At 48.3% G+C, this 25,139-nt stretch overlaps 1 protein-coding gene across 1 annotated transcript in view; it reads right to left on the reverse strand.

The window, feature by feature from the left end:
• Positions 1-25,139, reverse strand: part of mRpS5 (mitochondrial ribosomal protein S5) — a 59,656-nt gene that overhangs the window by 33,568 nt on the left and 949 nt on the right. Inside the window, exon 2 of the mRNA XM_045756519.2 lies at positions 17,834-17,989. Within this exon, the coding sequence (XP_045612475.1) occupies positions 17,834-17,989 (156 nt within the window). The remainder of the gene's footprint in view (positions 1-17,833; positions 17,990-25,139) is intronic.

The raw sequence follows: 25,139 nt of genomic DNA on the forward strand, positions 1-25,139 counted from the left end.
CAGGCCTCTGAGACCTACCGAGAACCAGGACCAGACTCTGACTACCTATACAAGATAAGTCATAGAACAACCCAAAATCGAGAACATCCCACCAGAAATCAAAATCCCTACAAAACAATCAATTGCTTAATGAAATTTGAACCTCATTTATGAGCCACCCCAAAGAGAAAACCCTCAATTCCCATGGAATTGAGGATTCTCTAATTCAAGAACAGTGAAGGAACAAAATTACAGAGTGGCTCACCAGAAGATGCAATTCTTTATATGCACTGCTTTATTTCTGAGAGGACTTGTTAAAAAAAACCAGCATTGAATATAATGAAACGCCATTTTCTGGGTGAGTCCCGGAGGCTTCCCGGAGCTATCCATGGCTGATATGGATACCCTAACTATTTTGCATCAGTTGATGTGGGTGGAGTTCTAGGCCAACCGGGGACCACGAGCCAGAACCTGGCCCCCTCAGAGAGGCACGGGGAGCAATGGCCCATAGAATTGCACATGTGATTTGGAGCATTCTATATCTGCCATCGACCGGGACAGGCACCCAGAAAGGTAAGCACCACAAAACAAACCTCTATTCTGGTTAACAACAAAAATCGACAAACGAGTGGACAGAACTCCCCCAGGAAAACGAACTAACAAGCATGACGTCACACGAGCCGCGCCGCATTGTCTGCGCAGCTCCCCCCTCCCCGGGAGGGGGAAGGGGGAGCCCCAGACCCCCGCGCCGGCAATCCCCGCCCCAGTTCTGAGGCTGGATATCAAAACCGCAAAAAAACGCCGACCGGAGGGCGGAAGGGTGCCGGGGAGCCTCCAGGACTCGCCCAGAAAATGGCGTTTCATTACATTCAACGCTGGTTTTCTAGGGGGAGCCCCTACGGCTCCCTGGAGCTACTTCACCAAAGACTACCTAAGAAAACAAGGGGACATACCCGGGAGGTGGTTGGTGAACCACTCCTCAAAACAAAGTCGAGACAACAACCCAAGGACCCCTCTGGAAAGCAGCAGGCACATCATTCGCCAGAAATAAGGAGAACGGCTGCAGACGAAGAAACCTATGACCACGACCATAGGAGCCAAAAACCACTGCGCCTGAGAAGAGCATGAAGCTCTGCCACACGACCCCCAGAGGCCAATGCCAACATAAAAAGAGAGCCGAAGCAAAGCAAACCTGAACCGAAGGAGCCACAACAACCAAGGAGAAGAAAAACAGGAGAGCACCCTGTCCAAAGACCAGAACGGCACAGGCAGTGCATGAGCAGGCCGGAGGTGAAACAATGCATGAGACAGCCTGCAAAATGGCGCAGAAGGAACATCGATACCGAAAGCTAGCAGCAGAAACCAAGGTGCCAGACCCAGGAACGGCCCCAAGCGCCTCTACATCCTCCGCAAGCCAATCCTATGACAGCCCCAGGAGGGAAAAGAAAATGCAGGACCAAAACCAAAATGCCACAAGCGTGCAAGTCCACCGCCACAAGTGCAGCCGACAGGGAAGGAACCCGCATAAGGAGCCGCCCCGCACCAACATCCCGCAGAAGGGCAGGAGTGAAAAGACTCAATAAGAGGAGCAAAATCGCCCCCAGGAAAACTAGTAGCGCCGAGACAGCGCTAAGAGAAGAGATATGAACAAAGGAACAAGAAGGCCAAACACCTAGAAGCTGCCTGGAATAGGACCCAATAGCCCTAGAAAGGACCAGAGGGAAGCTCAACCGAACGATGACAGACGTACTAGAAAACGGGAAGGAGCAAAACCGTCCCGAACCTTCGAGAACAAAAAGAAGCAAACACAAAGAACTAAGGCACAAAAACCCCGTCGCACCAGAGACCAAAAGTCATGCAGAAACCCCAAGAAGAGGGGGACATGACGGAGAAGGCCCGTCCCGGAAAAAAGGGGCGAAGACCGTAGAAAAGCACCCACCGACAGGATGGAAGCAACGGGCACAATAGACAAGGAAACCAAGCAAAGGGAGGGGCCGACGCACACAAAGCACGTGTGGAGAGGGGGAACAGAAAAACCCCACACCACAAAACCGCAAGCTAGGGGCCTCAGGGCCTGAGGCCCCTCACGTTAGCCCCACCCCACCCCGGGAACCCACCCTACAGGCCCCCAAGGCCGAGCTGTCCCCCCAAAGCCCCAGCGTCAAGAAAAACCCTGGGGCAGCCGTGAAAAACACTAAGGAAGGGAGCCCACTAGGCTCTGGAACTTGAACCGAAACCAGAGGATAGGCGAGGGGCGAGACGAAGACCCCAAGCTCATCCCCAGCCAGCACAACGAGGCGAGGACAGGACAGAGAATCCAAGGAACATGGAAAAACCAGGCCCGGCACAGCAAGACTAGCAAGGAAGGAGACAAGGGCAAGGACAAGTGCTCCAGAGGGAGCACGGAAGGGCTGAACAAAATGCCACAACCAACCCCTACACGCAGCCGCAATACCAAAACCGCAGCAAAACGTCACCACACTCCCCGAGGAAGCGACAGAAGATAAAGATAAATCGTAACACGAGTGGCACACAAGGGAACACAGGCGGAAACCAAGCACCCAACTGAGCCACAGGGACGGTAGAAGAAACGTGTGCAGTGTAACAGGCAATCGAAGGAACACATTAGGCAGCCCAACTTGGGCTGACCCCATACACAGCCCCAAGAGCAGAGACGAGAGCGCCCATGAAGCACAGAATCCGCTCGTCAGGCGAACGACAAGGAAGAGGCGGAACCAAAGAGCCAGAACCCAATCCTGCAAGCACAAGGAGGCGAGCACAAAACACCCTCGACACAGGAAAACGTACCACCGAACAGGCACCCCCACCGTTGCACCGTGGAACAAGGTGGAGGCGGGGCCCCGAACTCAAGCAAGGTTAGACAAGCATAGGAAAGGGGCAGAAGGAGTACAGGCAGGAGCCGCCTCGGAAGGGCCAAGAGGCCACCCGCAGACACCCGTGAACCGTGGAAGGAATCAGGTGGAGAGAACAAGAGCTGCCCTGTATGGGCTAATAGCCCTGCAGTAGGCACCTCGGATGGTACGGTCCACGTTCTCAAGTACGTATGTACACCCATTCCTACTTCCAAAAACAAAAACAGCGTCAAGACGAAGGAGACGCTAAACCACACCAACTCACCTGCAGAACCTAGGCCCTGAAGGGCCCTGACGCAAGCCTATGAGTACGTAGCTGCCAGAGGCGGCCAAGGCACCCATGCTGGAGAGGAGGAGGGGAGCAGCGAAGGAAGCTCCCACCCTAGAATGCGGGGAAAAACCTCATGACTTCCCCACAGCGGCACTCCAGAACACCCCCAAAGCAACGGGGCACGGTTTGGATTAAGGAAAGAGCGAGAGGCGAAGACCCCTGAAACTGCCCAAGTCTCAGAACCTCTAGTCCTGCCCCGACCCCGAAGCCTGCAGATGCGTAGGGGCAGGAAGCAGGAGGGGGAAAAACAAGGGAGGCGTGGAAGGAACCAAGGCCGAAGCGACCAAAACCCCCAAGTCTGGGTCCCTACACAAAGCGGGGCAGCATCGGGGCGTCCGGGGAAGCGACAAACCCAAGCGTGTTGCAACATCCTACCCTGCAACGGGCGAGCTGCCTGCACCCACGGGAATTCATCAGCAGACTGGGTGAATGGAGTCACGAACAAGCAACAAAGCTCGCAGGACTCAGGGTAGAATGTGTCACCGACCCAACAGTCAGCATGACAGAGGCAAAAACAAGGAGAGTCACCCTGAGACAAGGGGACAGAGCAACCCTCAACTCGCACAAAGCGAGAAGGGACGCAAGGGTCACCACTATCGGACCCGAGAGCCGCCGGAGGGTTTCCCAGGGCCCCTAGACTGGGTCTGCTAAGGGTTATCCCAGGCAGGGCACTGCTAACCGGCGCCCCAAACTACCAAGCAAACTGCTAAAGCTGAATCCACGGGACGTGTCCACCCGCGAGGGCGAGGCAGGGGGTGCCACCACACAAATGAACCTAATATAAGGGGGGGGGGGAACAGAAGGCAGACCCCCCTACCAGGCAAAAACAAATATAAAAGAAAAACCACACAAGTGGACAACGTACCCAGAGGGAACAGAGCCGGCCGCTGTCATAGGTGAAAACTAGCTACGCAGTACCCTGCGCCCCACCAGTGCTATAACTACCACTTACCCCAAGGCACACAAGGGAGGAAAACCCCCAGACACTCGGGGCGGTCAAATGCCAAGCAGCGAAAAGCCAACAGAGGTAGACCCAAGGTGACTTGTGGAAGGCAACCCCAAACCCCAAGGGCAGTACTTACAGGGAACTCAGGGAAGGTGACCCTAAGCACATGCAGCCCGAGTACCTGAGAATACTACTCCCAGCTCACACAACCACCGTAAGAGCAGCACTGCAAACAAGTCACAGCACTGAGACGAGACTGGAGCTGGAGCCACACGACCGTGCATTATCCCATCAGCCGAGGAACTGGGGCGGGGATCGCCGGCGCGGGAGTCTGGGGCTCCCCCTTCCCCCTCCCGGGGAGGGAGGAGCTGCGCAGACATGTGGCGCGGCTCGTGTGACGTCATGCTTGTTAGTTTGTTTTCCTGGGGGAGTTCTGTTCACTCATTTGTCGATTTTTGTTGTTAACCAGAATAGGGGTTTGTTTTGTGGCGCTTACCTTTCTGGGTGCCTGTCCCGGTCGATGACAGATATAGAATGCTCCAAATCACATGTGCAATTCTATGGGCCATTGCTCCCCGTGCCTCTCTGAGGGGGCCAGGTTCTGGCTCGTGGTCCCCGGTAGGCCTAGAACTCCACCCACATCGACTGATGCAAAATAGTTAGGGTATCCATATCAGCCATGGATAGCTCCGGGGAGCCGTAGGGGCTCTCCCCAGAAAATCCATGAACCTATCTCACTAATGTCACTTCAACAGAAGAGGCCAGCTATTCTGAGAGAAACAAACACAAATTAGAAAAATAAAAGACAATCCCAGAGGAGCTAGGGGCCTATGATAAGGCAGAGCACCGTAAACCCCCAAGGCCAGAATGAAGCCGTAGCCAGACAACAAGGACGCTAACAAAACTTACCTTGTAGAAAGAAAGCCTGATGATACAATCCAAGAAAAAGTCCACAGTGAATGTAAGGAAATGCCCTTTCTGGGGGGTCTAGACCAGTGCTGCCATGTAGCTAGCAACACTGAGATAGCAACCCATCCTCCTGTTTAGATATCTGTAGTAGTTTTTGTAACCATGTGCACCATGGTACAAAGATTGACATACTAAGCAATTATATCATAAAACTTGGTACTACAGTGGGGCCTCGACTTTCAAATTTAACCCTTAACATGCTCGGGGTTTAATATCCTGTCATCCCCACAGGTGCATGTCATTTTGAAAAAAAAAAAAATTATTTTTTCTTTCTAACCTGTTAATTTGTGTTCACTGATCACGGGAAAAATAATAAAAAAATCATAAGTGGCATATATTGCCCGCTATAGGGTGGGGAAGTCTGGCAAATTATAGGCGCTGACTCAGCGTGCGTCCCAGGCGGTCTGTTGCTCGCAAGCTGTCAAGCTGGAGTTGCCACAAAGAGATAATTACCGAATTATTTCAATGTCTCTGATTGATTTTTCATACCTTTTTTGCTGTAATATTATTCAATAGTGTGTAGTTTGATATATTTATATAATAAAATGAGTGAATCATTGCTGTACTCAAAAATATGGTGTGCATATTGTTGATTCAATTATGTTCATCAATCAGTGAACAAATACTTTGTCGGTTATTACATTATAAGCACAGGTTATATATAAGTATCTGCATGTTTTGTTCACTATAACGAACCACTAAGTTGCTATTATGAGTCAAAAAGTAACGAGGAGTGACCGCCGTGTACCAGCCAGCCACTCCCGCCCTCCCTCCAGTCATCTGACTCACCCACATTCTCCTCCCACAATAATGTTTTTGCTATAATTCACTATATACAGACGTTATATATAAGTATCCACATGTTTTGTTCACCATAACTGTACATCTAAGCTTGTATGGTGAGTAAAGGCACAATTATGTGGCTATTCACACAGTCAGCTGATCGGCGGCCGCCCTCAAGGCCAGACACACTAATATTTCTCCTCCAACACACTAATATTTCTCCTCCTGTGTGGTGTTATTACGCTATATATCTTATATACAGACGTTATATATAAGTATCTACATGTTTTGTTCACCATAACTGTACATCTAAGCTTGTATGGTGAGTAAAGGCACAAAGATGTGGCTACTCACACAGTCAGCTGATCGGCGGCCTGCCCTCAAGGCCAGACGCACTAATATTTCTCCTCCAACAATACTGTGGGGTGTTATTACGCTATATACACACATTATATATAAATATCTACCTGTTTTATTCACCATACTTGTACAAATAAACTGGTATGGTGCCCAAAGACCATCGTGGTAACCAGTAAACAACACCGTCGTCTGCACGGTAGCGTCGTGCAGACGACGCCACCGCCCTCACCAAAATGGCGGCTCCAAACCTTCTCTTGCTGTTTATACCCTCTATACACACGTTATATATAAGTATCTACATTTGTGTTCACCATAGCGAACCACTAAGCTGGTATGCTGAGTGCAGTCAATAAAAGGTGGCCACACACAGTCAAAAGACATCACCACCACCCTCCCTCCCACAGCATTACTCCTCCTTCCATGGCGCACAGCGCTAAATATCACCACAATTCTGCTATTATCAGAACCCTGGTAAGTTTTATCACAGTCAGGGGTCTTCTGTAATAATATCATCGCTACATAATAGCATGAACAAGTATAATTTGGCATTTTTAGGCGATGCTGTGGTCACAAGCTGAACAGCAGCGCTGTTAGCTCATGCTGCGTGCGTCAGGCTTGGTTGCTCACTCAATACTGAGGCCAATAACACCCGAGAGTTTGGCCCACGATTTTTTTTTTAAATGGCGTCTGTTTACAAGAGCCCTGATGAAGGTGTGGTGAACCCCGTGTATCCGCGGGCAGTTTAAATCTTGCGTAGTACTCCAACACATCATATGACGTGATGCGCAGTTGACTGGAACAACGTCCAGCATGTCATATGACGTGATGCGCACTTTAAGGGTTAAACCAGTCCCATAAGTCGAAGCAAATTTTCTCATAATAATGTCAACTGAATTAATCCGTTCCACACACCCAAAAAAACAGCGTTGAATGTAATGAAATGCCATTTTCTGGGTGAGTCCCGAAGGCTCCCCAGAGCTATCCAGGCTGAATGGGTATGTATAACTTTCTGGCATCAGTCAAAGTGTTTGAAGTTCTTGCCTACCGGGGACCACGAGCCAGAACCTGGCCTCCTCAAAGAGGCACGAGGAGCAGTGGTCTATAGAAACCCCCGTGTGGTTGGGAGCAGTCTATATCTACCATCGACCAGGATAGGCACCCAGAAAGGTAGGCGCTCCAAAACAAATCCCTATTCTGGTTAAAATATGACTACCGAAAGCCAAACGAATGGGCAGAACTCCCCAAACAAAATTATCTAACTAGCATGACATCATCACGGCGCCGTGCCGCCATCTGCGCAACCCCCCTCCTCCCCGGGAGGGGGAAGGAGGAGCCCCAGACCCATCCGCCGGTGACCCAACCTTCAGTTCTTGGGCTGGATGTCAAAAAGCATGAAAAACACCGCCGACCAGAGGGAGGGAGGGATGCCTAGGGAGCCTCCGGGACTCACCCAGAAAATGGCGTTTCATTACATTCAACGCTGGTTTTCTGGGGGGAGCCCTGTCAGCTCCCTGGAACTACCTCACTACAGATAAGTAAAAGAGGGCAGGACCCGGGAGGTGGACACCACGCGCCCTAACCTAAAAACAAGACCACAGACGAAAAGAAAAATACCTGCAGACAACTCGAGAGACCCGAACCCCGGAACAGGAATGAGGAAAGGAAGGGAACCCGGATAAACCAAAACGTGTCTATGACCCCAGAAGCTAAGAAGCGCCTGTGAACAGCGAAGAGCCACAACCGAACCAGGAAGCACCCCCGGCCTGACCAACCAAGCAACAACCCAAGGACCAAACCGAGGAGAAGAAAAAGAGACCACCCGGGCCAACAACGAGGAAGGCACCGGAAACGCAAGAGCAGGCCGGAGGGGAAACAACTCCCAAGACAACAAGCGAAACAGAGGAGAAGGAACAGCAACACCGACCGCAAGCTGGAGCGGCTCTGCTAGCGCCACCCAAGACAGTACATGGTACCAGAAGACGGTCCCGTAACAACCCCGAAGGGAAAAACAAGACAACCCTATCAGAGACCGAAGAACCCTTGGCAGTGATAGGAAAACCAGAAGGACCGCCATGACAAACCACACACAGGTGGGAGGAGAAGCATGGTGAAGCACGCAGGAGGGAGACCAACAATGCAGCCACCAGCACCCACACAAGCGACGAGAAACGAGATAAAAACCGAGACGCGAAGACTCGAGGGGAGGAACGAACAAGCCCTGCACAGGACGAGACCGACCTGCAAAAAGGAGGCAGAGCCGCGGGAAGACCCACAGGATCAAAACCAAAGAAAGCAACAGGGTCCACCAAGGAAGGCCAAATCCAAAAGGAATGGCTGCCAGGGAACCAGGAAAACCAACCCTAGCGAGCCGAAGGAACCAACCAGAGTGAGCAGAAACGCCCCGTCCTGGAGGAACCTCCCCCCCCCCCCCCCGCCCCCCAGGACCCCTAAAGGACCAACAAGGCCAAACACCGAAAAACCAGGGCCCAGGAAGAGGCCAACTGAGGACAGCAGGCACCATGAAGGAAAACGGGAGACATGAAACTGAAAAACAGCGACCCTGCCAACCCAAAGGAGCAGCGCAACCAGCTCCAGCAGGGAAGAACGACTCGCACATCTTCGAGGGAAACCCGAGGGGAATTACGCAGGACGCGAACTGCAGGCAAACAAAAACGTACAGTCCAAAAAAGGAACAAGGAAAAGCCGGAACCAGGACCGGAATCCTAGCTACCAGACCCAAATAGGGAAACCAGTAAGGCAGGAGCGGCGGACCGGAAGTCCACAACTCCCCCCAGACAGTGCAATACAGAAGCCTGCAGTGAGACAACGAAAAGTGAAGGAACTCGGTACCAAAACGGAACACCGGGGCAGTCTAAAAGCAGGGAACTGAACTTGGACAGAGGCCCACCTCAGCACTCAACAACAGTATAGCCAAGAAGAACCAACCCAGAAGCACAGCCATGTGTAGCTTAGAAGGAAAATGGGATCAAGCGAGGAAAAAAAAACGTAATCGGACCAAGTAGCCGCCAGGAACACAAAGGACCGGAACTCGCCCGAAATGGGAACTCGACCGAAACGCTATACGTATGAGTGGCTGCAGGTAATGGAAGTACTAGCACCAATAAGCAATCCAACAGTACGTTCGTATATCAACTGTGTAAGAACTACTCCGGTGCAGGTGCAGTACAGAGGTGGAGAAGGCGCCACCCCACTCCCAGAAGCAGAAAAAAGAACAAAGCAACATCCCCACACAGAAAATCTAAAACACCCCCAGTACCAAGAGGGCAACGACTGGAAAGAGAAGCCTTAGAAACCGCGATAAACTACGTGGAACACACGAGTACACCGCCCAGAACAAACACCCCGGCCCCAACGCGTGAGGTACAAACCGCACCACCTGTCCACCGGGCGGTGCGGCTCGTACACCAGTCGGACACATACATATAGTAAATACACATATCGTACAGACACAGACCTTACAGACATATCGTACATACACCAGCAAGGCGTATGTAACGAAGACAAGGAACGGCAAAACAGGAAGGAGAGACGATGTGAAAACAAAATAAGGCGAAAGAAGACAAAAGGGGAGGAAGGGAACCAACGAGCCCGAGAAAAGGACCAGGGGGGAAACCCCACCAGAAGTCAACAGATGGTCCAAGAATATTGGAATGTATGAAGAGGTCTGCGCACCAATGAGCACCATGACAAACAAGCACAAATGCACAGAGGCACATACGGACAAAAAGACACCCCTGAACCAGGGCCATGCATGGACCCCAATACAAAGGGAACAGTATTGCGATGGAAGCGCGAAAAGGATGAAGAAAATGTGGGTATAAATTGGATAAGTTTAACCAATTTATTCGGTTCCATCATTCCCCCGGAATGATGGAACCGACGGACATGAAGGAACATGGAACCGAACTCAGGGAGGGGTAGACCCGAGCCAACAAGAACGCAGAGGGGCAAGGAAAATCCCCACTCAGAGGAACTGCAAGCCCCGCACTGAGGGTACAAAGACCCAAGTGGGGCAAAAACGGGGCCGAAGCCCCCCCCCCCAGGCAACCCTCCCCAACCCCGGGAACCCTGACAACAGGACCGGGACCGAGCAGTACCCCCAAAGCCCCAGCTTCATAAGGAAAAGCCAGGGCAGCCGTGCAAAACACTAAGGAAGGGAGCCCACTGGTCAGACTCGTACGGCACGGCCGGAGCAACAGGCTTGAATGCCTCCGCCGCGACCCCGGAAGAAGAAAAAAATAACTCGAGACCGCCCGAGTCTCAACCCAACCAGACCCTGCTCCAACCCCGAAACCCGCCTACTGTTCGGAGCCAGAAGCAAGGGCAGGAAGTATGCATAACAGAAGGGAAAGGACTAGGAGGAGCGGAAGGAACCAGAGCCGAAGAGACCTCCACTCCCAAGTCCACCCCTACCACCTAAACGGGGCAGTCTCGGGGCATCCAGGAGCCGCAAGCAACCAAGAGCGTTGCAGCAAGTAACCTAGCATGCAGTGCCGCAGCCGCCTGCACCCGCTTATCATGACCAATGGCCTGGGTGAAAGGGAGCACGTACAGACGACACCTGTCGCAGGACTCCGGGTCAAAAGAACCAACGACCCAACAGGCAGCAAGGCGGAGGCAAACAGGTGAGTGTCACCCTGAGACAAGGGGACAGATCAACGGTCAAACCCGAAAAATGTGAGGGGGGAACTCAGGGGTCACATCCATAATCCCACTAAGCCCCCGTGGGGTTTTCCAGGGCCCTTAACCATGGTTACACGCCAAGGGAAGCCCAGGCAGGGTACTGTGAACCGGCACCCAATTCTACCAAACAAACTTCTAAAAGCTGAACCCCCGGGACGTGACCACTCACGGGGGCCAAGCAAGGAGCACCACCAACCAAAAATCCATATAACTCCTCCACCAACCAAAAATCAATGGAACTCCTAGAACAGCAAGGGGAAACACAAAGGAAGACCCCCCCTCCCCCACCAGGCAAAAACAAAAACAAAAGAAAAACCCCGCAAAAGGACAACATATCCAGGCGGAACAGAGATGGCTGCCGTTATTTGTGAAAACTAGTTGGGCAGTACCCCGCGCTCCTACCAGTGACAAAAAACCACCACCTAACCAGACAAACGAAGGCAACAAAACCCCAGCCGACTACAAGGGTGGCCCAGAACCGAGCAGTAAAGGACACAGCGGAGGTGGAACCCAAGAAGACTTGTGGAAGGTGGCCCCAAGCCCCAAGGGCAGTACTTACAGGGCCCCTAGGGAAGAGAGCCCTAGGCGCATGTAGCCCGAGTACTGTGGAATATTACTCCTGGCTCACACCCCACCAGTAGAGACAGCCCACATCACAAGGCATAGAATTGAAACAAAGCGGGAGCCAGAGGCACTCAACCAGAGGCAATCACAGCAGCCAAGAACTGAAGGTTGGGTTGCTGGAGGATGGGTCTGGGGCTCCCCCTTCCCCCTCCCAGGAAGGGGGGGGGGGTTTGCGCAGACAGCAGCACGGCGACGTGATAACGTCATGCTAGTTAGATAATTTTGTTTGGGGAGTTCTGTCCACTAGTTCGGCTTTCAGTAGCCAGATTTTAAACAGAATAGGGGTTTGTTTTGGGGCGTCTACCTTTCTGGGTGCCTATCCCGGTTGATGGCAGACATAGAATGCTCCCAACCACACGGGGGTTTCTATAGGCCATTGCTCCTCATGCCTCTCTGAGGGGGCCAGGTTCTGGCTCATGGTCCCTGGTAGGCAAGAACTCCAAACACTTTGATGCCAGAAAGTTATACATATCCATTCAGCCTGGATAGCTCCGGGGAGCCGACGGGGCTTCCCCCAGAAATATTAACTTAAAAATACATTTTATAAAGAATACTACTCATATTTTTCATACACAACACAATCAGGTATAAATATAAACCATTAATAAAATAAGTGAACATTTAACTGCACTTTACTTTTACTGAGGACTCTTGTTGACCCATGAGAGACGGTGAGGAGGGAGGGGGGGGGGAGCTGTGTTGGTGTATGGAGGAGGGGGAGGAGGAGACAGTGAGACCATCCCCTGCTCGCCTTAAACTGTTCTCATATCTGCATCACCAGTTCCAGATTTTCCTTTCACACATTTCCACTTCCTGTTATGTGGCAGCCAGTCAGAACCAGTCACTTAGTCAGAAGTCAGTCAAGCATTCACAGTCAAGACCGGTCACAGGCAGTCATAACCAAGGCAGTCAAGCATTCACTGTTGTGGTAGCAACCAGTTAGGCATTTACGGTCAGTCAAGCATTTACAGTCAATTCAGGCATTACCAAGGTCAGGTAACTAACCTCAAGGTAACCTCAAGGTAAGGTAACCTCAAGGTAAGGTAGGCATTCACAGTCAATCAGGAATTCACAGTCAATCAGGCATTCACAGTCAATCAAGCATTCACAGTCAATCAAGCATTCACAGTTGCAACCAGTCAGTTAGCAAAAGTCGTAAGTCGAGTTGCATTTTCCAACGAAATTTACATCGTAATGCGAAAAATTCGTAAGTATGGGCAATCGTAAGTCAAGGTGCCTCTGTATTCACTTTATAGAGTCCGAAAAAATCAGTGTTGACTGTAATGAAACGTCATTTTCTGGACGAGTCCCGGAGGCTCTCCGAAGCTATCCAGGCTGATATGAAACCAACCAGGGGGACACCCCTCCACCCCCGCCGAACAGAACAGAAATCACGAAACTGGCCTACCATGACAGAAGAATCCAGAGCCCTGGCACGACCCTTCCGGGAAGGGCCCCCCCCCCCACAAGCCCTCTGGAGGACTAACAATTCCGAACACAGGATGGCAACTAGACGAAGCTGCCTGCAAAGACTGCACAACTGCAGGCTCTGCAAACAGCAATGGCCAAAAAGGTGAAGAAAACTGAAGAACCAGGACCCAAGCGGATTCCAGGAAAGAAGTTAGCACCACCCACCGACAGAACAGATGCGAAGCCTCCAACGAGAAAAGTAGGCAATCTCCTAACCAGGACCACCCTGGAATTTCGTAACGAACTCAGTAACACAAGATCCAAACGCAAAGAACGCGGAACCACTACTAAGGCGTAACCCGGGTCAAGCAGGACGTAAGCCGCTAGGGCATCTCGCACCACATGGGACTGGACGCGGGAAGCCGAAAACCTCCGGAAGACTGAACTGAAGAACCCACAGGAGCACGGAACCAAACCCAGGGAGGGGTAGAATGCCAAATCCAATGCGTACGAGGCGGGAGAGAAGAGAAATCTTGCAACACCAAGCCTGCTCTGAGGGGTAACAAAAACCCAGGCAGGGTCCGATGGGGCCTAAGCCCCCCACCCCCAAGTCAACCCCTTCCTCGCCCCGGGAACCTCACTCTGAGGACCTGGAGCCATCCCCCCCCCCCAAAAAAAAAAGAAAAAGCCTCACAAGAAAAAACCAGGGAAGCCGAAAAAATACTAAAGAAGAAGGCCCACTGGTCAGATCCATACGCATCGGCTGGAGGAACAGGCTCGAATGCTTCCGCCACCACCCCGGAAAGGAACACCCCCAAAACCGCTTGAGTCTCAACACCAACTAGACCCTGCCTCGCCTCCGAACCCACAAATGTGTCGGAGCTGGAAGCAAGGGGGATGGGGTACCGGATGCACAACAGAAGGGGAAGGAAGGGTGGACGTTACCAAAGTCGAAGCAACCCCCAAGTTCAGGTCCCTAAAACCGCAACGGGGCAATCTCGGGGCATCCGGGGAAGCAACCAAACCATCTCATTGCAGTAACTAGTACCTAGCATGCAATGCAGCTTCTGCATGCACCCCTCATATCACCATCAGTAGCTAGGTAGAACTGGAGCATGTACCAACAACAATGTCGTATGACTCCGGGTCAAAAGAATCACCAACCCTACAGGCAGCATGGCGGATACACAACCGGTGAATGTCACCCTGAGACAAGGAGACAGAGCAACCATTAACCTCGCAAGAAGCGAGAGGGAACTCAAGGGTCACATCCATCGGACCATGGAGCCCCCACGGGGTTTCCCAGGGCCCTTAGCCTTGGTAATATGCTAAAGGAAGCTCAGGCAGGGTACTGCGAACCGGCGCCAGAAACTACCAAGCAAACCTGAAAGCTCTGCTTGGTAGTGAAACCCTGGGACTCATGGGGGACTTGTAAAAGCTGAACCCCCAGAATGTGTCCACTCACGTGTTATCTTGAGGTTATCTTGAGATGATTTCGGGGCTTTAGTGTCCCTGTGGCCCGGTCCTCGACCAGGCCTCCACCCTCAGGAAGCAGCCCGTGACAGCTGACTAACACCCAGGTACCTATTTTACTGCTAGGTAACAGGGGTATAGGGTGAAAGAAACTCTGCCCATTGTTTCTCGCAAGCGCCCGGGATCGAACCCGGGACCACAGGATCACAAGTCCAGCGTGCTGTCCGCTTGGCTGACCGGCTCCAACATAACGGGGGTCATAACGGGGGGTCTAGCAGGGAATACCACCAAAAACACAGATATGGAAATAGACCCTAAATATAAATAGGGAACAACCAACCAAAGGCGGACCCCCCACCCCACCGGGATGTGTAAAAGCTGAACCCTCAGGATGAGTCCACTCACGAGGTCCTAGCAGGGGGATACCACCAAAAACAGATATGAAAATAGACCCTAAATATAGACAGGGGGGCAACCAACCAAAGGCAGACCCAACTCCACCAGGCAGGAAAACAAAAGCAAACGAAAAACCCCGCAAGAGGACAACATACCCAGGCGGAACAGAACTGGCCGCTACAGTAGGTGATAGCAAGCAGTGCAGTACCCCCACGCCCCTACCAGTGCCAACTACCTCTTACCCCAAGGTAAACAAGGGAGGCCGTAAACCCCCAGAACTCCTAGGGCAGTCAAATACCGAGCAGCAAAAGACCAACAGAGGTAGACCCCAAGGTGACTTGTGGAAGATAACCCCCCCCCCCAGAAAATGTTGCTTTTTAGAAGTATAAACAAGAATAAATGTTTTCCTTAAAAATGAGCTGGCCACTCCATAGGTCTCGGAGAATAAGCATGGACCTCTGCCCCCAGTTACGGTGCAACACAATGCTTTGTATGCCACACAAGCCAAACATGAACCTCTGCCCCCATAACAGTGCTACACAATGCTTCTGTATGCCACACAAGCCAAACATGAACCTCTGCCCCCATAACAGTGCTACACAATGCTCTGTATGCCACACAAGCCAAACATGAACCTCTGCCCCCAGTAACAGTGCTACACAATGCTCTGTATGCCACACAAGCCAAACATGAACCTCTGCCCCCAGTAACAGTGCTACACAATGCTATGCCACACAAGCTAAACATGCACCAACACAATGCTTTGTATGCCACACAAGCCAAACATGAACCTCTGCCCCCATAACAGTGCTACACAATGCTCTGTATGCCAAACATGAACCTCTGCCCCCATAACAGTGCTACACAATGCTCTGTATGCCAAACATGAACCTCTGCCCCCATAACAGTGCTACACAATGCTCTGTATGCCACACAAGCCAAACATGAACCTCTGCCCCCAGTAACAGTGCTACACAATGCTCTGTATGCCACACAAGCCAAACATGAACCTTTGCCCCCAGTAACAGTGCTACACAATGCTCTGTATGCCACACAAGCCAAACATGAACCTCTGCCCCCAGTAACAAGTGCTACACAATGCTCTGTATGCCACACAAGCCAAACATGAACCTCTGCCCCCAGTAACAGTGCTACACAATGCTATGCCACACAAGCTAAACATGCACCAACACAATGCTCTGTATGCCACACAAGCCAAACATGCACCAACACAATGCTCTGTATGCCACACAAGCCAAACATGAACCTCTGCCCCCAGTAACGGTGCAACACATAAGCCAAACATTGACCTATGCCCCCCCCAGTAACGGTGCTACACAATGCTATGCCACACAAGCCAAACATGGACCTCTGCCCCCCAGTTATGGTGCAACACAATGCTCTGTATGCCACACAAGGCATTTGGTTTAAGACGATCCAGATGGAGTCTATGTTTTGCCAACAATAAATTTAAAACTAAAGTGCTATGTTTAATTAAGACTATTTAAGACAGTAGCATTGTTCAGTCCTATAATTTGGACAAAGTGTACTAACAGTGTGAGTTTGGGAGCTGTAAAAAGCCTATATTAATAACTTCACCACATCAACACCAAGGCTATCATTTCAAATGCTGAAACATCACAATCTCCGTGTCTTTACAGTCTCCGTGGTGTAGTGGTAAGACACTCGCCTGGCGTTCCGCGAGCGCTATGTCATGGGTTCGTATCCTGGCCGGGGAGGATTTACTGGGCGCAATTCCTTAACTGTAGCCTCTGTTTAACGCAACAGTAAAATGTGTACTTGGATGAAAAAACGATTCTTCGCGGCAGGGGATCGTATTCCAGGGACCATAGGATTAAGGACTTGCCCGAAACGCTACGCGTACTAGTGGCTGTACAAGAATGTAACAACTCTTGTATATCTCAAAAAAAAAAAAAAAAAAACACTGATAAGTAGTCTTTGTAGTTCAGCATGTTTATGGGATCCCAGTATTGGTGCTTAGCTACATACCATAGAAAAAAGTATAAAACTATCAATTAAAGAGCAGGTCACAAAGCGGGAAAAAACCCCAAAGTTTAGTTAGTCTTAAGCCAAGTTATTTCTAGATACATATGCAAGTGCTAGAAATTTCATGTAATTTATCATTAAGGAGACATGAATTGATACTAGTCAAATCAATCAATGTGGAGATACTTAATCTGTGTGAATTTAATATGAAATGATCCAAAGAAGTTGATTTATGAAGACTGCATTTACATGGGATCGAGAAGCAGCATTTCCTGTAGTCATCATATAACTTGTCAAATTTACAAGAGAAGCCATCCACTTTAATTAAAGGTTTCATTTGTCAGGATACCGTCTCCGGGACACAGACCCCTCTGGGACTCAGCCATAGCTAAGCCACAAATCCTTTAAAATTGTACATATTTTAACATTCATTAATTTTGTATTTAAGGAAATTGATTTTTATTATGATTACATTTCTAGACAGGGGGGTTCTAGATAGAATATATAGAATATATTCTATATTCTATCATAATAAAAGGGGCCCAGCTCAAAAAAATATCAGTCAAGAAATCATACAACTCTTTGGAAATTTTATTTGGCCACAGGAAACAGACCAACATCCAAGACAATAAGCCACCTAAGTAACACCCTGTCCAATATTTCCCAAATACAACATACACGTATTAGTACAGTAGCGAAGTCAGCTGCTTCACACTGATACCTGAGGAACACAAGAGACCCACCTAACCGCACCAGGAATTCCTGGACAGGGTTTTTCCAAAAACCCTGCAGCAATATCACCACCACCACATCACTGGACTTTTCACTAAAGGACTGACAGATCTGACAAGAGGCAGGTCCACCAACAACTCTCAATCAAAGGCTGTCTTGACCAGAAGCCCAACCCACTCTTCCAAGACTTGACCAGAAAGAAGAAAAAGGGTAACTGTAAATGTCACAGTGCATAATGTAACTTACATTTATTGAAGAAGCTTGTGGACCTGGCTGACTGTATGAGTGGCAATGAAGGTACACACACAACTTGATTTATTCTTTTCTGCTTTTCTAGTTTAGAGTTAGAGTTCTCGTCTATCAGGCATGCCCTCTGTGCTAGAGTAACATACTGCCTCAGTCCTGAAATACAGTACAAGCAAAGTAGAGAATGGATTTACAGGCTGCAAATATAGATAAATATGTACAACTTCTTATAGGTCTATACATACATGAAGACTTCGTTAACAATAAGGTACTGGGTATGTATTATTTGTACATACAGTATCACTAATATATTACAGTAATGCATTTTTATGTTTGGGAAAAGTTGTCAGTCTATGGTCATGTAGAAAAGTTATCATTCTGTGTGAATTAAAATCAAGCACTGAATATAATAAAATGACTTTTTCTGGTGAGCCACTAGTAGCTTCCCAAATTTCTCTCAAATACCAACAAGCCCAACACATTGGGCTTCCAAGACCCCATCAGTAGCCCAATGCAAGCCAGGATCAGCATCTGGCTCACTCATGAGACAAGGGCAGCAGGGAATCTGAGATCAATCACGATTCTGGAAAACCCAACATAAAGCACAGACATAACAAAATAAGCAACTCCTTAATGGAAATTAGGCACCTCTAGGTGAACAAGGTAAATGATCATTTCTTTGGTTGGCCCTGCATGATTTTACTAATTTCCCAATCACCTCTGCACTATACATGGCATACAGCTCGCAGTTTATCAGAAGAAACTGCAAATTGCCAGATCAACAATACACAGTTCAGGGTACGAGGCTACTGTTCCCTGGGTCACTGTGGAACATGTAGTCCTGGTACCAAAAGATGCAAGCAGTGTGTGGACAAGCTCGGTGTAGCAGGAGAGAAGAATGTGCTTTATTGTTGTGTCCTTAGGTCGCTGGTGGAGCATTTAGATCCGGGGCGGATGGGCTCGGGCACCAGGACAATAGGAGGTAATGTAGGCACATAGTTAGAACAACGAGGAAATCACTGCTAGAGCTGAATTGTCCTGGAGGCGATGAAGTGTTGGAAACACAAGCTGTAAGTCTTGTACTGTGCAAAGGGCTTGAGTCGGCAGAGTATCAGAATAAATGAATCTGATGAGAGAGCAGCTGTTGTGGGAGTCCCTGTAGAACAAGCAGTGCCCTGGCAGCGACGGAGAGTCGGCAGGACAGGCTTTAGATCCCACATTTATTTATTTATTTTATTTATTTATTTATGCATATACAAGAATGTACATAAGGAATGTGAGGATACAAATATGGTAATTACAGTCTTGTAAAGCCACTAGCACGCGCAGCGTTTCGGGCAGGTCCTTAATCTAAGAAAATTTTAAGGAGGTAAATACTTGCAAAATTTATAGACAAAAAAATGATAACAGATTACATGAAATGAAAAAAAAAAAAAAAAAAAAAAAAAAGATGAGAGAAAATTGTAGGTACAGTATATTAAAGCACATAGGTAGCTAAGATTGATTGCAATGATGTAGTTGCTGATGAAACTGTCAGATGAGTAAGTAATGCTCGCGGTGCAGCAAGCTGTAATTGATGAAAATGCAGAGATGATCGCCATGAAAATCCTTGCTGAGGGGAGGGTATTGGCAGCGGTCCACAGCCCGTAGGCAGCAGAAGTAGCGGTCCAGTGAGAGTCCATGTTTTAGTCCGTCGTGGCTGGGTACCGTCAAAACTCTCTGGGGTCACCAATGTAACATACGACGATGTTACGTTGTTGAGTAGATTAGATACATACGCAGTGTTTAGTGAGTTTCATATTTATTTAATAGTCCTGGATACAGCAGTGTCGTAGATGTTGAGATGGAACTTGGAGCAGAGCAGGGAGCCGAGTGTGGCCGGAGTCGCGGAGCTCTATGTGGGAGAGCGATGTAGCTCGATGCGGTCCTAGTCTGCTGTCTGTTGTGTCGAAGCTGGAGCGTCTTGGGGTCGATTAGATCTGCATATGCCGAGTGCTACATTCTTGACTGTGGAAATTGTACTGTTGTCTATTCTCATATCGCTTCTTATATTTGGTTGGTAACTACCCCTCATCTTTCTCTACTAGGATAGGAGGATGTGAGGACTGTTACCTGTAATTAGGGATAGGATTATAGCTTGTGTAGTTAGTGCTAATTAGTTACGCCATTAACATAATGAGATAATGGAGTGAGTATAAGGATTACTCGCTACAGGTTACTTCAGAATACCTCAAGAAACTTATACAAAGCACATAAGAAGTAAACCTACCACTATATGCGGATAAAGGCATCCCACATGATAATTGGCTAGTTTATTAGTACCCAAGATGGACTGCCAAAAAACGTTAAAACCTCACATTTGGGCCACCTACATCGAGCACCTCACAACTTGACCATCCACTCACCAACCAGCACCTCACACCTTGACCATCCACTCACCAACCAGCACCTCACACCTGGACCATCCACTCACCAACCAACACCTCACACCTAGACCATCCACTCACCAACCAGCACCTCACACCTGGACCATCCACTCACCAACCAGCACCTCACACCTTGACCATCCACTCACCAACCAGCACCTCACACCTTGACCACCCACTCACCAACCAGCACCTCACACCTTGACCATCCACTCACCAACCAACACCTCACACCTAGACCATCCACTCACCAACCAGCACCTCACACCTGGACCATCCACTCACCAACCAGCACCTCACACCTTGACCATCCACTCACCAACCAGCACCTCACACCTTGACCATCCACTCACCAACCAACACCTCACACCTAGACCATCCACTCACCAACCAGCACCTCACACCTAGACCACCCTTCTTCTTCTTTGTGATATGTGCAGTTTTCACAAAGGTTTTTCCTCCCAATGACTGCACGAGTGGTAAAGTTGAAAGATGCGTCACTCACAGTGGCACATCAATGTTCATAATTTGGCAGTTTGAAACTTATCACGGTCATCTGTATGCGTGAGGATAATGACAAAAATAAACATGAGTGGAACTTGACTCGGGACTGCAAAGGTGAGTTGTGTTGGTGGTGGTAACCGAGTGTTGCTGTGCTATGGAAAGTGTGTGGTTTAGTCAAGAGACTGAGTGAGTCGAAGCATGTTTGGGAGCTAGTCGCAAATCAGAAAAGTTTAGAGTAGATTAGGGTAGGTTACATTATGTTAAGTAATGTAGGGTTAGTGTGTATGAGGTTATTTTAGGTTGGGGAAGGTTAATTTAAGATAGGTTAGATTAGATTGTGGTATTGCAAATCTTTACGTCTGGGATGTGATTACATCAGTATTCCTTTACATGCCAGTAGTACAGCATGTTGAATATCTGGGAGTGGTTGGAGGATGTGTCGTGGGAGTGTGGGGTTTAAATGATTTTTTAAAGTGACAGATTGCTGGAAAGTTTGTATAGCTGGGGATTTCTTACTCTTAGTGCCTGATGATTGTGGCAAGTCAGTCTCGGGAGTGACGAGTGAAAAAACCTGTCTGGAAGTTAAATCAACTCCATATGACCGACTCCTCAAGCCAGTCTGGGGAGTGACTTCAGTAAGGCGTGCTAAGTAGTTATTTAGAAGTCTGTCAGTTCAAAAGTTTTGTATACAGTAATTTATTTATTAATTTATTTATTTATATACAAGAGGTACATTGGGGGTTAACAGAGAACATAGAAATTAAGTTGATTTTACATTCTTGGAAAGCCACTAGCACGCATAGCATTTTGGGCAAGTCATTAAACTAACAAATAATGTTTAGATAATTCATAGTAAAATTGAAAAAAAAAAATTTACAGGCACTTTACAGCTTTACTTTACTGGTACAGATAATTTTAGGTAGAATAATTACAGTAAAACTGTCAAAAAAAATTTACAGGTACTGTACATTGCAAGAAATTTTGACACAATAGCAATTAGAATAATACACAATAATAACAATATACAATAATGAACAAGGATTACTAGGTACATTAGGATAACATTTCAGGGTTATACATTGGTTCACTGAAGCATAATATGAGGATCATTTCAAGGAATAATGCAGTAGAATATGCACTCAATACAACAATCATGATATCAATGATGTCTAAGATTACAATGGAAAAGTAATATGGCTAAGGTATAAATATTGGGGGATTGGGTAGCACTAGGTACAGTGCAAGATAAAGCACAAGGTAGAAAACTATGAAGATGAAATTAGGTACTTTTTGGTTTTACTTTTGAATAAGGCAAAAGTTGGACAGCTTTTCAGTTCATTAGGGAATAAGTTCCATAGACTGGGTCCCTTTATTTGCATAGTGTTTACACAGATTAAGTTTGACTCTGGGGATATCAAAGAGATATTTACGTCTGGTGTGGTGATTATGTGTTTTTAAATTTTTTAATTTTGCCCCGAGGGGCGAGTTTATTGGGCAGCGCCACTCATCTTGTGAGTGAACATACCGCCATAGCAGAATGTACAACACTCCCCAATAGGAAGAAAACCCGCTGGGTTGTTCATCCTGTCACTTGTACCCAGACACAGCTGGGACTTGCTTAACTGTCTCAAGTGAACAGCTCCTCAAACAAGAAGATTAACATTTATCAACCCTTAAAAGCTTACGTTATCTTGCGGGTGCAAAATGGGGAAATCTTTTAAGAACAGTATCAATATTTGACAAATAGTGTTTTCCTAACTCAAACAATGTGGGGTTTATTATTCTACAGTTATTCCTAATGTCTCTCAGGTGTTCACATTCACGTAGATAGTGGTCAAGGCGGTGTCCATCACTCTCACCACAGATTCTGCAACTTCGCTGATCAACTGTTGTTTCCATTCCAAATCTCCATGGATATTTGTATCCAAGACGGATTCTCGCTATTACAGATTCTCTCACTCATCGTCCTCCTCTTCGGCCATACTGATTGGGATTGCCAGCTGCAACCATGTTGTACCATCGTACAGATTCACTGGTTTGTGCTTCTATCCTCCTTTCCTCAGTTACCTTGTCACGGTGATGTTGCCTGATAATACCTCTAATTTGTAGTTGAGTCTTGGGTATGAAGTATTCAATATGGTCTCCTTCAGCGCCTTCAGCAGCCAGCACATCTGCTCGTTCATTCCCACATATTCCAACATGGGAGGGGATCCACAGAAACTTGATGACTCTTCCCTGATTGGTAAGTACTCTCACAACTCTCTTGATTTCAGCGACTATTGCAAGATTTTCTGCCTGATTTTTACTTAGGCTTTGCAGTGCTGCTTTTGAATTGGTGCAAATCACTGCACCATTAGTGTTCCGTTCAAGAAACCTTAACGCCATAACAATGGCAGTTAGCTCTGCTTGCGTTGAAGAGGCATAGTTCTCAATACGTGCTTTTTCTTCATTTCTGCGTTGGAAGGTATTATCCTTGATTACCGTGTATGCTGCACCAGCCCTGCCATTGATAGGATTAGATGACCCGTCAGTGTAGATTTGATCTAGTTCATCTCCGGCTTCTTTATAAATGTCCTCGAGATACTTGTGCCTCATTTCTTGTGGTATCATGTTGGATTTTTTCATTGCCATTTCATTGATGATGATCTTGCATGAGTCATCCTCCCAGGGAGGTAACCTCTCTACAGGCAGGAGCTCACGGGCTTGCTCAAGCAGGTGAAGCTCTTCAAGGTAGCAGACTGCTCTGTGATGCCATTTTTTGCTTCTCCTGTTTCCCCCTGAAAGTAGCACAGAGCTCAGTTTTTTCTTGGCAATATCATTGCAATGGGGATCTCTGGCTATCCTAATTGCAAGCTTAGCATTCAGCTCCTGAATTCTGCTTTTAATACTGGGAAGGGACAACTCCTCTCGTAGATTAGACGTTTTGGCAGTTCTTGGGACTCCAAGAATGATTGTCATGGCTTCATTTTGAATGCTTTCAAGCCTTTTCATATCGCTTTGGGAGTAGGTGCACAGTACTGGTGCGGCATAGTCTATGACGGAGCGCACATAGGCTGTGTACATCATTTTGAGCACGGCAATAGAGGCTCCATGTCCATTCCAGGTCATAGCTTTCAGTGCCCTGAGTCGACTTTTGCATGTTCCTATGAGTTGATTGAGCTCCTCTTTCTTTCCCTTGTTAGAGCCGACAGTGACGCCAAGGTACCGGTAGTGGTCAACCCATTCAAGTGTTACACCATTAATTTGCAGTTCTTCATTTGCTCTCCGCTTGTGATGGGAGTATGCCTTCGTCTTGTTTGTGGAGAGAGTGAAACCGAGCTCAATACATTTCCTTCCGAGGAGTTCAATGGACTGTTCAATTTTTCCCAAGGTGGGAGCTTGTATTAGGACATCATCTGCATATCCCACTTGTTGTGTTCCTTCCGGAAAATCAATAATTGCAATGGCGTTCATAAGTACATTGAATAGTGTAGGGCTTAAGACTCCGCCTTGGGGGGTCCCGAGTTCCATACTCATTGTTCTGGAGACTGCTCCATTGAAGCAAACCTTGGCTTTCCTTCCTGTGAGGTAGTCTTCAACCCATTTCATGAGTCTCCCCTTGACACCCATGCATGCAAGCTCGTCCAGGATCGCAATCACCTGTGCTTTGTCGAAGGCTCCTTTGATGTCAACAAATACAGAGTACCTAGCCGTGTCATTAACCAAGTAATTAACTATACAATTTGCTGTGCTCCGTCCTTTAACAAATCCATTGACCCCCTCCCCTAACCTGCCTATTTTGTGCAACAGTCGGTTTAGGATGATCCTTTCAAGCATCTTGCAAGTGCATGACACGAGGCTGATAGGTCTGTAATTACCAGGGTCATTAGGCTTCGGTATGGGAATAATTATTGCGTGTTTCCATTGTGTGGGCAACACTCCACTTAGGAATGACTTGTTAAACAGGTGGAGTAGTGGATTCCCAGACACTTCACACAGTGCATTGAGTATGTCGTAGGTGACGCCATCTTCACCAGGTGCTGTACTTTTACCCTTTTTCATAGCGCCCCTTACTTCTTGGGCTGTGATTGGTTCCCCATACTCGTCATCACTAGACAGTGCTCTTGTTATCCTAATTCTTCTGTCATCATGTCGCAGGAGCTGTTCCCTGCTGATTTCTGCAGGGAGGGAGGAGGAGGATACTGCATCACTCCACTTGTGAATTAGTTCCTCAGCCTTACCCTGGGGGTCTTTGTGAGCCGCAGGCCGGGCTCTGCCCCCCTTAGCTATCTGAATTTTTGCCCACACTTGTCTTGCAGATGTTTCCCGTCCAATAGAGCTAGTGAACTCAAGCCATTGTCTTTCCCGCTCTTTAATCTTCTCTTCCCTGGCTACTT

This window comes from Procambarus clarkii, chromosome 53, assembly GCF_040958095.1.
Source record: "Procambarus clarkii isolate CNS0578487 chromosome 53, FALCON_Pclarkii_2.0, whole genome shotgun sequence".
Classification (NCBI taxonomy): Eukaryota; Metazoa; Arthropoda; class Malacostraca; order Decapoda; family Cambaridae; genus Procambarus; species Procambarus clarkii.